Source organism: Paramormyrops kingsleyae, chromosome 8 (assembly GCF_048594095.1).
Source record: "Paramormyrops kingsleyae isolate MSU_618 chromosome 8, PKINGS_0.4, whole genome shotgun sequence".
Classification (NCBI taxonomy): Eukaryota; Metazoa; Chordata; class Actinopteri; order Osteoglossiformes; family Mormyridae; genus Paramormyrops; species Paramormyrops kingsleyae.
The window spans coordinates 23,356,706-23,370,618 of record NC_132804.1 but is presented as its reverse complement, the minus strand read 5'-3'; the positions used below and the strand labels follow the sequence as shown (position 1 = coordinate 23,370,618).

The 13,913-nt window shown below is 42.5% G+C and overlaps 1 protein-coding gene and 1 long non-coding RNA gene across 8 annotated transcripts in view; one reads left to right on the top strand and one right to left on the bottom strand.

The window, feature by feature from the left end:
• The window catches only part of grip2b (glutamate receptor interacting protein 2b), a 243,907-nt gene extending 236,157 nt beyond the window's left edge, over positions 1-7,750 (top strand). For all 6 annotated transcript variants that reach the window (XM_072715498.1, XM_072715496.1, XM_072715497.1 and 3 more), the window contains 4 exons: positions 846-963; positions 2,435-2,662; positions 3,367-3,513; positions 5,568-7,750. In XM_072715498.1, the coding sequence (XP_072571599.1) occupies positions 846-963; positions 2,435-2,662; positions 3,367-3,513; positions 5,568-5,765 (691 nt within the window). In that variant the 3' untranslated portion in view covers positions 5,766-7,750. The remainder of the gene's footprint in view (positions 1-845; positions 964-2,434; positions 2,663-3,366; positions 3,514-5,567) is intronic.
• Positions 7,751-7,834: 84 nt separating this feature from the next.
• On the bottom strand, positions 7,835-13,771 carry LOC111837176 (uncharacterized). 2 transcript variants are annotated; one of them, XR_002836590.2, is made up of 3 exons: positions 13,493-13,771; positions 12,193-12,383; positions 7,835-7,989 (listed from the first exon to the last, which is right to left on the bottom strand). It is a non-coding gene; the product is annotated as an uncharacterized lncRNA (long non-coding RNA). The 2 variants fall into 2 exon arrangements; XR_002836591.2 differs by having other exon boundaries at positions 12,193-12,297.
• Positions 13,772-13,913: the final 142 nt, after the last annotated feature.

The window sequence follows — 13,913 nt, the reverse complement described above, 5'->3', positions numbered from 1 at the left end:
AAATGTTTTGTCATTGTTTTCGGACATGTACATACCAACTTGTTAGTAGGAGTTTGTATTTTCCATTTTTGGAACTATAAATATATATATATATATATATACACACACACACATAACTGAAAAAGTCAGGAAAAATGAATTGCTTGTAGATTTTCCATGTGGGATATTCAGTCTCTGATCGCTCTGTTTCCTTTTCTTTGAAATCCTTGCGGTTTTACATCAGTAATACTGCTTCACGCTCAGCTGATGCCTCAGAGGGCCATAGTAATGTGACAGGCCTGTGTATATCAGGTTCAGGGTGTACCGGTGGTCACAAGGCTTATTGTATTATGAAGAGAATCACTGCTCTGTTTTCCATTCTTTCACATAGTCCTGTTTGTCTGTATCTTTCTCTCTCTCTTTCTCTCTTCTCAGGTGTTCTGTCTCTCAGATCTGAGTCACTGTCTTCCATCTACTGTACCTTAGTAACTGCCTGTGGGGCTCCTCGTCTCTCCCATAAATGTACTCTCCCCTGCCCCCCCCCTCACCCCTCCCCCACCGTGTTCCCAAAAACCTCAACCCGAGGACACCCCTGTGCTGTCTGTTGTCTTTTTTTTTTATGACCTCACACGTGCCTCACTGCTGTTCAGTCTCAGTGGCCCATCAGTGATCTGCATGAAGCTTTTTTTTTTTCTTGAATCCTTAAGATTAGTTTTTAAATGAATACCCCCCCCCCCCAACTGGGCCTGGAAGCCAAAGCATTTGGACCCCCACCTCCTTCCACGCCCTGCCCTGCCCCGCCTGGCCCCGCCCCCCTGGCCCTCCAGGCGCATTGCTCACGTTTTTCGGTTCCTGCGTTGACACAGATACGTGAGCCATGCGCACAGCGACGGCCTCGTTTTGGATCACGGCGACACCTTCTGGTGCCAGGCTCTGGAGGATCTGGAGACCTGCGGCCAGTCGGAGCTCCTCAGGGAGATCGAGGTAAACACCCCCTGGCTGCTTCCTCGTTGATGCTCCTGCTCAGGCCCGCTGCCAGGAAAGTGCGTGCTTCACGGTTAACGGGCGTCATAGCTTATATTGCCGCTGGCTTCTTTTAAAACCCAAAACTGATAATAAAACCCAATTTAAATGAGCCCTGAAAAATGAAACACCAATAAAAATGACCAGAGCACTTAAAACTAAAACAAAACTCAGATTAAAAAATGAATATAGAAAATAAAAGCTGAATTAAGAAAACAAAAACTAAAAATCAATTTCACTTCCATGATTGAAAACAGCCCGAGTGCCGCATTTAATCCTATGTGTAAGTTGCATTTCTAACTTGGCTGCTTGGCACATCTTCAGTTGGGTTCCCGCTGTATGCATTTCATGCAGTAAAGCTCAAGCAAAAATTATGATCACTTAAAAACCTCATGCCCCCCCCACCACTACCACCAAAACCTTCCCCCACTCAGTTTATGTTTATGTAAAAACAGCTATATCTGTTGTGGTGTGATATGTGGAAGACTCACCAGAAAACAACATTTTGACCTCATTGGAGTATTTGAAAACTTTCTAAAGACAGACAGGCAGGCAGATAGACAGACCAGAGAGGCAGGTAGGGAGAGAGGGAGGCAGACAGACAGGCAAACAGACAGACAGAAGGAAATGATCAGAGCTTTCAGGTATCATTTCTTGAATTTTTGTCACTTTTGAAAAATGTCATTTATTTATTTTGCAGGTGCTTTTATTTAAAGCAATATATAACTGAGAAAGCTGGGTCAGTCAGTATCGCTGGAGCTATAGGGGGTTAGGGGCCTCACTCAAGGGCCCAAAGGTGAAATCACTCTGCCAGTCATGGGATTTGAACAAGTGACCTTCCGATCAATCCTGAGCAACACAGCACTTTATTAAAATGCTTTTATCACTGCCTTATCATCAGCAGTCTGTAAAGCTTTAATATTTAATATAATTATAGGCTGTTAAAAGTCGCCAGTGGAACAGATACAGCTCCTAAATGCAGCTTTGTGTGTTACATTATACACAGTAGGCAGGTTGCTCCTGACTGCAGACCGCAAAGAAAGTTGTCGAACTGGTACCATGACAAAAAAAAAACAAATAAGGTGTGGAATAGATAAGCATTCAAGCCAAACAATGGCCATTGTAAAATAAAATCAGTAAGAGGGTTTCATTTTCTGCCTTTGTGGAGTCATCAGCAAAGATTGTATAGAGTAATTGAGGGACTGGGATTGTACTGGGTTATAGTTCACTTGGAGACATTTTTGGTAAAAACAAACAAAAAGTGTTTATCTTTTAGTAAAGTAACTTTAAGCAACACCTTTTTTGTATGTACTGTATTTTACAGTCTTCTAAAAATGCCTCATTATATGAATATCTTTAAAAGAGACTTTTTTCAGAGGTTTTTGGCCCCTATCTGGATTCTTTTGCTTAATGTTAACGTAACGCTTCATAGGCGTCGATCATGACAGGCAGCGCACTCAGCCTGGGCGTGGGCGGCGGGAAGGTGCACGCGGAGGCGGCCGGCCAACCGGGGACGAGTCCTCTGAAGAAGGGCCCCCAGCTCCACGGCGAGTCCAAGGCAAAGACCAGCCTGCGTGTGTCCGAGAAGACCTGGGAGTCGCGGAGGATCAAGGAGGAGATGCAGGAGATCCTGTCCCCGACACCCCTGGAGCTGCACAAGGTACACTCAGGGGTGCTTAAATCACAGGTTTACCCAGGCAGAAGCCCAGGGGCCTCCATTAAAATGGGGCCCCACAAAACTTGTTTAATAAAGTTTTAAAGCTAGAGTCAACACCCGTCCCGTATTTTATGGGATTGTCCGTATAGCAAAAATTGCTTACAAATTTTATAGCTGTCGATAAATATTATCGTTTTATTGTCTTGTTGTTGCCACACTGGAATTTCGACAGCAGGCCCATAGCCAAAAACAGGGCCATAGGCAGTATTTTAAAAATAATGAGGTCAAAAGTGTTAGCCCATCTTAGGTGCGCCGCATAATGGGTCGTTGTTATTGGAGTTGCAGAAATAATACTGAGGCCTTGATCTCGGTGTCCTCAGTGGTAGGTACGGACATGGCCAGAAATGAATTTCGAGGGGAGTTTGATAAATTTCCAGGCGGGTTCGAACTCTTTAGTTTGGCAAACATTGGTGGGAACAAACAAATTTCAGGGGAGTTTGAACCTGTAATTTTACTATGTGGCCATGTCCCTGTCCTGCCGTCCCCACGGACATCTTGTCACATACACATTAGCCTGCCTACTGGCTGAGCTTCAGACAAACTGGTGATTGGCCACAGCAGGGAATGGGTCTCTTTCGTGGTTTGACTCCCTGTATGACACTTGATTGTTGACTAAAGACCGCACTCTTCCTTTCGATCGGTTTCAGGTGACGGTGATGAAGGACCCTGAGAGCGACGACTTTGGTTTTAGCGTATCGGATGGCTTCCTGGAAAAAGGTGTCTACGTCAACATGATTCGTCCTGAGGGTCCGGCTGAGCGTGCGGGTCTCAGGCCTTACGACAGGATCCTGCAGGTGTGCAGGGAAGGACCGCCGCCCACATAACCTTAACAGAGCGGCGTTTGCCATCTTCCCGCTTTACTGTGCAGTTACTGTACCTCAGAGAGCTTGACGGTAAATAGAAACAGCATCAGGGAAGATGGCTAACAGGAAGTGTTGCGCAAACATGAGTTGAGAGAGCAAGGTTGTGGTGACTTGCGGAGACGACTCTTCAGGGTGCAGAGAAAATCACAACTCAAACTGTTGGTCTTTTGTCCGTAAATCTTAAAAATTTAATTGGATAGATTAAAGGCCACTTGTGTGGATTTCCCACTATGGAGGGCAAACAAAATGGATTGCATTTTTTTCATTCTTTTGACAAAAATATTTGTTATTATAGTTATTAATATGAATAATTTGAATATTTTGAAGATTCAGTATAGATCTATGTGACTTTAACCAGCATACAACACTGTATGATCACCTATCCATTCCTGCAACCCTTTTCCATAATTCCTTATTCAATACTGGGCAGCGTCAGAGGGAAAAATCACAGAAACATGAAGTCTTAACAAAGCCAGTGGTAAAACCCACATATGGACAATAATATAAAGATGTTTTCATTCACATTTGATTTACAAAGCTGGGCAAAAGTGCTGCCCAAAATCTTCTCCATCAGTTTTATTCAGGTGCTTCTTCATGGCAGCAACAGAAGGGATCTGTGCATTTTCGAGTATGTTTATCGAGAAAAGCTGCAGAGCTCTGTAATTGTGTCCACGCAAATTCCATCACAAAGCAGAAGCTTCTGGCACAAACGGTGGATCTGGAATGAATTTAGTGAGTTAATAGATACCCTGCAGATGACAAGATTAAACCGCCTTTTGGTAAACCTTTGAAAAGTTGGTTAACGGGGGTAGCCCTTAAGGTCAGCACTTACCTCCACACCTGTTATAAATTTCATGAGCTTTCTCATGTCTTGGGAAATAGGAGAGAGAATATAGGAAATCAAAACCAGAAACAGCCATTGTGATTCCGATTAGGCCTTAATGACATTTAATCAGGTCCAGCCCTTTGAAAAGCACTACATGCAGCATGAAAAAAACAAGCTTCAGTTCCAGTACAAAATGAAATATGCTCATAACTTGATCATAACATGACTTAACTTTTCATTTGAGTCTTTTTTTTTTCCTCCCACAAAGCCCAAGAAACAGCTAATAGACCAACAACACAATCCCTCCGGGTGGCTTGATGTAATTACATTTTGCTAATGTCATTGGATCAAGGGCTAATGGAATATTTAAATTGTGCGCTCAGTTATTTACCACCTTGGTCAGTGATATTAAGATGAAATGCAGTTTTTGTTTATAAACTTCTGGAGAAAATTAAATGTTCTGATTAGATAAAGATAATGACTTAATGTTTGCAATGAATTTGCAAAAATTGTTAGCGTGTGTATTAATCACTTAACTACTTAAGATTGGTGTTGTTTCCTTTCTAAAACAAGAAACACTATTTTAGAACTTCCGCTGCTCCAGTACAGGGCTGCGACAAGCTTTGAGCCTATTCCAGGAAACAATGAGCATGAGATTGAAGATGCCCATGGTGGAATGCCAGTCCATCACAGGACACCCACTCACAGACTGGCCAATTTATGAATTCAGTTTCTGGAGGGTGGGAAGAAACCAGTGTACCTAGGGAACACCCACATAAACATGGGTAGAACTATGCGAAGACATAGCTGGGAATCGAACCCACAGCTGTGGAGGTGGGTGGCTTGGTGCTGTCCATGGAGCCACTATGTCACATGTTTGGGGCCCCAAGATAAAATGAACCATACAGTAATACTTTCAATGTACTGGGTGCTTTTATCCGACGCTACTTACAGTAGAGCAAACGGCTATAGCTTAAGCATGCTCCTCAGATTTGACCCCACAATCTTTGTATTGTTACTACATTGCTACTTGTTCAGCTACAGAAGCTAATACTATAGTAGTAGTACGCAATAAGATTATAAGAATTAGAAGGTGTTAAATGCATAGTTAACCCTGATGATGCCATTGCTCTGACCTGGTCAGTCTGACCCCCGGCAGGTGAACCATGTCCGCACTAGGGACTTCGACTGCTGTCTGGCTGTGCCCCTGATCACTGAGGCTGGGGACAAGCTGGAGCTGGTCATCAGCAGGAACCCCCTTGCGCAGGGAACAAGCGGGCAGCTGCCAGACTTCAAGGAAGCATCTGCTACACTGCCCATCTTCAGGGAGCACAAGACCAGCTGCATGGACTTATGAGCCGCATCAGGAGGGGACCTGGTCAAAAGCTAGACCTGTTCTATCTGGATACTTTACTGAACACAACTCAACGGGGAGTCGTTTTCAGTTTTATTCGTTTTTTTACATGTCGTCAGTGTTTTCGTTTGTTTTTTATCCTTCTCAAAAGCCCCGAGGAGAAAAACAATAAACTGACGAAACACAAACTCCGAGAGAGCGAACAATCGCTGAAGTCCTTTTATTTTCGGGTGTGACCGGGAGCTGACGGCGCTCTGGCTAGCAAGACAGAGGTCAGGCGCTGGGACATGGCGACGGAGGGAGGAAGGAAGGCTTTCAAGGCACAGGGAAGCGCACTTCTGGTCTGAAGATGCAGGAGCCAATGCAACAAAGGCACTAAACAAAGACTGCGGAAGAAAGAAGGCTTTCTTTGTTTGTTTTTTTAGGAAGAAGGCATTGTGATATTGTGACAGGCTTTTATGCGTTTTAAGCTGCAACCTTTTCTGTTTTTTATTTTAAGATAATTCTCAAAAAAAAATGAAGGAACTATTTTTTACTCCACTTAATAGCAAAATCTAGCCCTTGTATTTAATTTTTTAAAAATGTGAGGATTTGGAAGAATATTGCCGTGACATTATGTCTTTAAACCCGCCCGTTCTTGTCACCCTCATCTCTCCGTGATTTTGTCACCGCCCCCATGCTCGCTTAAGCCCCCAGAGTCACGCTGTCCCTCCCCAGCGAAGCTCCCCGTGCTCCCCTGCCAGGCATCGCCGTCGTTCCCCAGCACTATTTTAAACTCACCTTCGTGGAGAGCACGCTTAAACCATGTACTTCACCAGCTGTTCTCATTCTTCTCCCATTTCTAGCCTCGCCGTGTGAAAGGTCGCTGCTCGGAGTGGACAGGTTGTCTTTGAAACACAAAAAGCTGCATTTCACAGGGATAAATGAAAAATGCTAACTACAGCATAACTTCAATAAGTTGCATGCCCAGGTGTGCCACTAGAGATTTTGCCCCCCATGAAAGCATATCATATTGGGCCCCCAGCCCAGATCAGTTATGTTGAAAATTTGTTAGGGCCCCATTCATTCAGGGGCCCTTGTGATCGTCCGAACTTTACCCCACTTTATGGTGTCCTCGTGCATGCTTTCACTACATAACCCTGTACACAGTAAAACAAAGTACAAGGCACTGATCTTTGTGTAAAAAAATGCTTAGCTACCGACTTGCTGGCCCTGGTAACTACTCTGGTTTCGAATGACCTTTTTTAAAGTGTGCTTTTTATATATTTATACTGACTAAACTGAGTAGAGCTTGTCTGCCAGAACTGAGCGGATCAGCGTTACGTTTGCATTTCCTTTGTGAGGGTCTGTTGCGAGATGCCAGTTTACCCACACAGAAGCACATGCTAACTCCACTGAGCTAGCAGTGAGCCAACATACTACAGAAATAAAAATAAATATATCGGCAGATAGTGTCATCTTTCCAGACTTAGAAAGGAATTAATTTATTCCAGAGTGCATTTAGCCAAAGACAGATCTTTTTATTTGATAAGAAGATATTAGCTTTATCTAAAAAAAAAGGAACAGGAAACATTTTACCTTAGCTTCTGCTAAGGATGTGTGGATTGTTTCGATCCCAATAATTCTGATTATTCTAATGTCAAATTATCATTTAACTTTTCATATTATCATTGGGAGGAGGACATGAACTACTACTAAGCAGTAAAGGGAGGGAAGGGGGACTTTCAGGGGCCTAGTGGTGCCCCCCCCGACACTAGGCAGATTTGATTTACAGCAGAACCCCCCCCAGCCAAATTTTATTGTCAGCTACCCCAAATGTCTTTATCAATATTGCTATTACTAGTAAATCAGTGGCACTGCAGTCCCCCTCATCTTCTGCATAACCCTGTCAGTATTGCCATCCCATCAAGTCCATTTCACATGAAGTGGTGGCTCAGGCGGAATGTGAAACTGCAGTTCAGAGGAGGTCCTGCTGTGGTAAATCATCTCCGGGACCTTTGGGAAACATCCAGATTAGTCATTGGGCTATCAGACTTCAGGGGAGGAAGGTTTCCATGACAAAGGCCTCTAACTTTGACTTTATTGTTTATTTTCTCTCGTTAAAGATGGGAATCAACGTCCGAACAAAATGTGACGTAACCACAGAGCATCAGTTCCCAAGTACAGGCATGTCAGTCAAGGGTGCTTTAATCTCCTCCAGTACCTTGTAGCCAAGCTGCTTCCAGTCCTGTGACACAAACGAAAATCAAGTCATACCTTAGCATGCTAAGTCATTTAGCATATGAAAAAGCTACTCTTAAAGTTACCAAATAGTTATAAACTCTGACTCTTTTGGAGTCATGGGGGAGTTACCACAGCCTGAAATAAAATGCAGGGGGGCTGCTTTTTGCAAGTAATGGTACAGCATAATCACAATCTCAAACTAGCAGTACCCCCTGCTAAACTATCTTTTAGCGCTGCAAAATTTACAAATTGTTGTCGACCTGAGTACCACAACACTGCTGTCTTTTCCTGCCTCAAAACTTCACTCTGATTCTGATAAAGTTAATTCACACACAATGCTACTATGATAATTTTGTCTGTTTCATATCTGCCTACAAGTTGCCTCAAGGAACTGCACACTGTACCATCTGCTGTTGCTCTAAATCTAAAATCTAAATCTTGAACTATTTGGCTCAGTATCGATGCCCGTAACCTTTTAATAGCAGTGATCCTTCAGTAAAGAGACAATGGAACTTTAGCGTCAGCAGCTATGAAATCACTGAAATTGTTTGAACATACCTGCACTGTGAGCACGAGTTTATTAATGAACATTTGACTTACCAAGTTTCCTCTTTTTTGAAAATGGAGAGTACGTGTACAGTGATCCCTGCCTATCGTGGAAGTTACGTTCCAGACCCATCAGCGATAGGTGAAAATCCGTGATATAAAAAGACCATATAATTAAAAAAAATATATAGTTTAAGCCTTAAAATACCCCTCTCACACGCTTTAAACACATGTAAACTTATTAAAACACACTTTGTAAACACATATGATGTGTGGATGTTGGGCGTAACATAATAATAATAATAATAATATGTAATGTGTATATATATATATATACATACATATACATACAGACACATATACATACATATCCGCGATATAGGTGGGGCGTGGTAGCTGAACCGCGATATAGGGGGGCGTGGTAGCTGAACCGGGGGATCACTGTGTTTTGAGGTCACTGACCTTTTTCTGTGGTTGTTTATATGTAACTTTATATAGGGACAGTTTCTGCATATTAAATGTGCTTTTATGTTATTCAGTTTCCTCCTGTTGCTCTGCTTACTTAATCTGGATTTGTCTGTTTTGGGGGGGGGGGGGGGGGGGGCTTTGTTTTTGCTCATCTTGCATGTGCTCAAGCATGAATTATTCCACGTTCTTTCGGTTTCTTGCCTGTCAGGCCCGTGTTTTGGGATGAGACACCAACCCGACAATCGCTCCTGCATCTGTGGTTGAGAAAACAGCCTCGTACCTTATGCATAATTTTTAGGACTGGTGATTATTTTACCAATGCATGTTTCCTAGGGAACTTCACCACACACTCCCCCCCCCCCCCAAACCCCTACCCAGCCCTAACCTTAACCATAAGTAATCAAACAAATAATTTTTTGATTGCAGCCACTGATTTTTATAAAATTGAGTCCCCCCTTGTGAGGACCCTAAAAGATGGTCCCAACAATGTCAGAATAACAGTTTTTCACATTGTGGGGACATTTGGCATGCAAAAACTCTATGGTTTTACAGTGAGCAGAACTTAAATTTAAAACAAACTTCATAGACTGGGCGTCATCTATCACACACAAAAAGCTGCTTTGTTACTTTGCTGATTAGTTCAGATTATCAGTTCCTGTTTTTCCCTCCTAAGTGGTCATACTCATGCTAACATAATTTCACAAGATATCTGTGGTTTATAACAAAATGATTTTGTCCTGCTGAAGAAAACCCCAGTGATACCAACTTCCATTAAAGCACAAGATCATTATGTTTGTTTAAGAATTCTGAAAAAGCTCAGAATATTCCCCATATTTGTCGTCATCCTCACTAGAGCCTTCTCTTTACTTTAAGAAATTCCTGCATTTGTTTTTCAGTTCCCAAGCACACAGGTATCAAATATGGCACACAGAAAGGGGAGATAATCATTTGCTGTTCCCTCCGTGACGGTAATGCTTTGTTGTTAAAGAATGATAGCAGACTGTTGCATTCTACAGAGATGGATTTTTTTCTGAAACGTTTATTCATTTTTAAAGTGTACAATATTTGCTGTTATTTGTAAGTTGTTGTGTTCTATACTTGATATTAATGAAGGTCATGCAGAGCTTTTTTTCCACACACAAAATTCAGTGGAATCCAGAAGTGTGATTCAGATCAGTTTTCAATGAGCTTTGAGGGTTTAAATGTGTCCATCCCTATGCATTTCAAAGTACGTATGCATTGATATTAATGTGTATTTTTAAAGATTTATTCTCTGTATAGTATTTTTATATGAGATTTTCTCTCATCTATAAGCACAATCGCAACAGAAAAATGGATTTACAAGTTTAGCTTAATGGCTGAAAGACCTTGTAAACATTATTTATCAAGGGACTGTAACACTTTGTTTTAATAAAAAATTAAAAAGAATAAGGTGAAATTGCTGTGTATTGTCTTTGTGAGTCCATGTGAGAGATGGTCCTGTGTGAGATGGCCCTGTGTGAGATGGCCATGTGTGAGATGGTCCTGTGTGAGATGGTCCTGTGAGAGATGGTCCTGTGAGAGATTGCTATGTGTGAGACTTCAGAGCTCCGTTTCCATACAAGAAAAAGACTGGGGGGGTGATGGGAAATCAGGCACAGATTACAGGTGAACATGTTTGCTTCTTACCAGTTTTCAATGTGTCAAACACGCTTGTGTTGTTCCGGATCGACGGAATGCAAGGTTTGCCTCATGGGTTGAAATGCATATTGCTGAAGTCAGGAGCCGAACGTCAAGTGGGAGGGGCAATAAGGTGCAATGACGAGGGGCCTGTTTTCATCTGATACCCTAACCCCTCCTACTCAACATTGCCCCTCCCACTCGACACATATACTTGCATGGGTACACGGTACGGTCTCTGTGCCCAAGCCTCTGTGTGCTGCTGGACCTGAGTTTGCAGATCATCAAAACGTCTCTGAAGTGACTGTGTAACCTGATTGTGGGCATGTGAAATGATGACTCAGAAGCAGCCAGTCCAGGGGAGAACCGGAAGAGTATTATCAGTGCAGAGACTTAGGCCAAGGCTGTGCCGTAAACCACATGAGTATCGACTGCAGGGTTTTATATTGAAAATAAATTACTTTCATAAGAGCAGCTAATGGTAGCTTGCAATTGTGTTACATGGACCGCAAGGGGGAAGTCACATGATTTGGGGGGGGAGACGGGGTAGGCGGGGCAGGAAGTCACAGGATAGAATCCATCTCATGATTTGTTCCCATCTGGTGGTTTTCAGTAACACATCCCCCTGTTTTCAGTTCTGCGGCAGCAGTGCTGAACGACAAAGCTTATGCGCAGATGAACATACTGATTCACACGTCAGACCTGAGAGTGCTTCCTGATAACAGATTCTTGGTCCACCGCACACACTAATGGGCCTTCTGTGTAGTTAACAGGGGCATCACAGGGGCACTCTGGCAGATTCAGGGGCCCCACACTTTGAATTGGCCCTTGAGCACATAAAATTATATGGGAAATTGGCTGGGGTCAAGTTGGCATTTTGTCAGGGGCCCCAGACTTTCTAGGTACCCCCCTGATAAGTATATTGTATGTTGAATACCACTAAGATTTCAGCATTACAGCCCTTATTATTGCAGTGTGCCAGCCTTGCATTTGTCTTACAGTGTTACATTGTCAGGCCTTTGCTGACATATCTCAAGTTCAATGAAGTTTAAAGTAAATGGGTACTGTACAGACAGTCCCCAGGTTATGAATGAGATCCCTCAGTCTGTCTTTAAGTTTGTAGGTAAGTCAGAAAAATAATAATATTGTCAGTAATAACAATAATAAGTCTACGGTAATAATAAAAGCAACTGCGTACAGTGCTGCACTGCACCTCCAGGCCATGGACAGCTGAAGCTGCACAATGTTTTCATGAGCATCACAAAGTAGCACGTGCCTTCAGAATTACAAACCCTTGTATTTTTTAAATAATAGGCTTCATGGCAGTCCGTTCATAAGCATTAGCTCTCTGTAAGTCGGTCGTTCTTAACCCGAGGACTGCCTGTACCCAGTTGCCCTTGGAACCAAATTCCATCTCTTAAAATGTCTGTTATGTCATGTGATCCGCCGGCTGAATAATTTTGCATGCCCTACGTTCCTTTGGCCTTTTTCCATTTTTGTTCAGTTGCCGGGCCGGCGCCATCCCTCCAAGTACCTGCTGAATGGCGCCAATCTATTTTTAAGACGAACGCTGTATTTTTCCACCGCTGGCCAGTGCACCGTGTGACGGCAGAGGCTTTGTGGGCCGGCTGAGGAAGGTCTGTGTGTGAAGCAGAAGTCATCGGTCAACCGCTTCCTGTTTCCCTCCCCATATTGAGCAGGAAGCTGACATTTTAATGACTGGCACTGGGAAAAAAAAAAACTGCCGTTAAACAATGGGATGAAGAGACGATACATATTTTATATTGACTCCCAATTGCTAATGTATATATGCTTAACACAGTAAAAATCCTCCGCTGTGTGGATTTCGGATGTTGAGCTTCAGGCCATGTAAACGGGGGATCGTTGCAGATTACCCCAAGTGTGCCGTCAATGAGAAAACCCTGAGTAGGACGAGTTGGCTTATTATAAAAGATAGACAGGTCTCTTTGTGACCAAACTGCGCATTAACAAACATGCAACACACTTGTAAACACCTTTAAGCAAACACAGTGAGCAGCTTCTGCCAGAAAACTTCTTGAACGCAATAGTCTGTTCTCCTCATACTGACTAAAATAGATTCCAATTGTTCCCAGAAAAGCAGTTAGAGTGAAAACAAAGTAGTTCTGGGAGCACGTTGGCAGACGTAAAATGGAAAAAGTTTTAATAAAGCAAGGCTAGCTGTCTTCTCAAAGGGGGGAAGGCTTATTTAAAGCCTTCTGCTCCCCAGGGTCTTGGGCAAACCCAGCGTTCAATCCACAACTTGGACTTTGAAGGGGCGTCATCTTTGCCGCTTCCTGGTTTGGGTGAAATATGCTTGTTATTCCCGGTCTGAAGCTGAAGCAGCAGTGAAACTTTGGATGTGTCCCATTACCAACATCAACACAATAAGCCTATATGAAACAGGAAGTTTTAACTGAAGCATTCAGATGGACAATACCATGTTTTTCAACAGGCAGTCGTTTCATTATTTCCACTGACTTGACAGCATTAAACTTACAGTTTCTTGTGCAGCAAGGAGGGCAAATGCTATGCTAAGTGTCTTATAGTTTATCCCTTTGATTTGAATTATTTTCCCTAGGTAGAAATTAGTTTTCAGCTCCAATTAAGCGTCCTGAACGTGTGGTCCAGTCAAAGTTTAAATTGGTTATTTATTTTTTTAGAATCTCAGCCAACTTTGTCACGATGAACTGTAGCCCAGTTACAAGGTAAAATCTAACAAAAATAATTTACGATCTTTGTTATAATGTTCTCACAAATATGTGAATATGATCTATCAATGTAACAACAAACTTACTAAAGTATGATGTGTTTACCTTGTCACCCTGTGGAGGATAACTGGCTGGCAGATGGATGGATGAATGCTGTTCTCCCTCTAGAGCTTCTCGGTACAGTATCACCAGAGTGATTTGATCTCCTGCTTTGGCATGGATCACAACAGTGGGACCTGAGGACTGGGGGCAGCCAATATTTTGTTTGAACCTGCACAATTTCAGCTTCTTACACGTAACAAACTGGTGCCAAGAATGATACCAAAGTCCAACAGATCATGTCTGAACTATGACAATACATTTAAAATATTAAAATGTTTTAAATATTAAGAATTTGAATTATTCTTGATAAATCTCATGATAAATATCATGATTTTTTTAAGGTATTTGAATTCTCTGTTATGTTGTCAAATACATCTAATTACAATCTACGTATACCCATCTATACAGCAGTTACTTTTCCTAG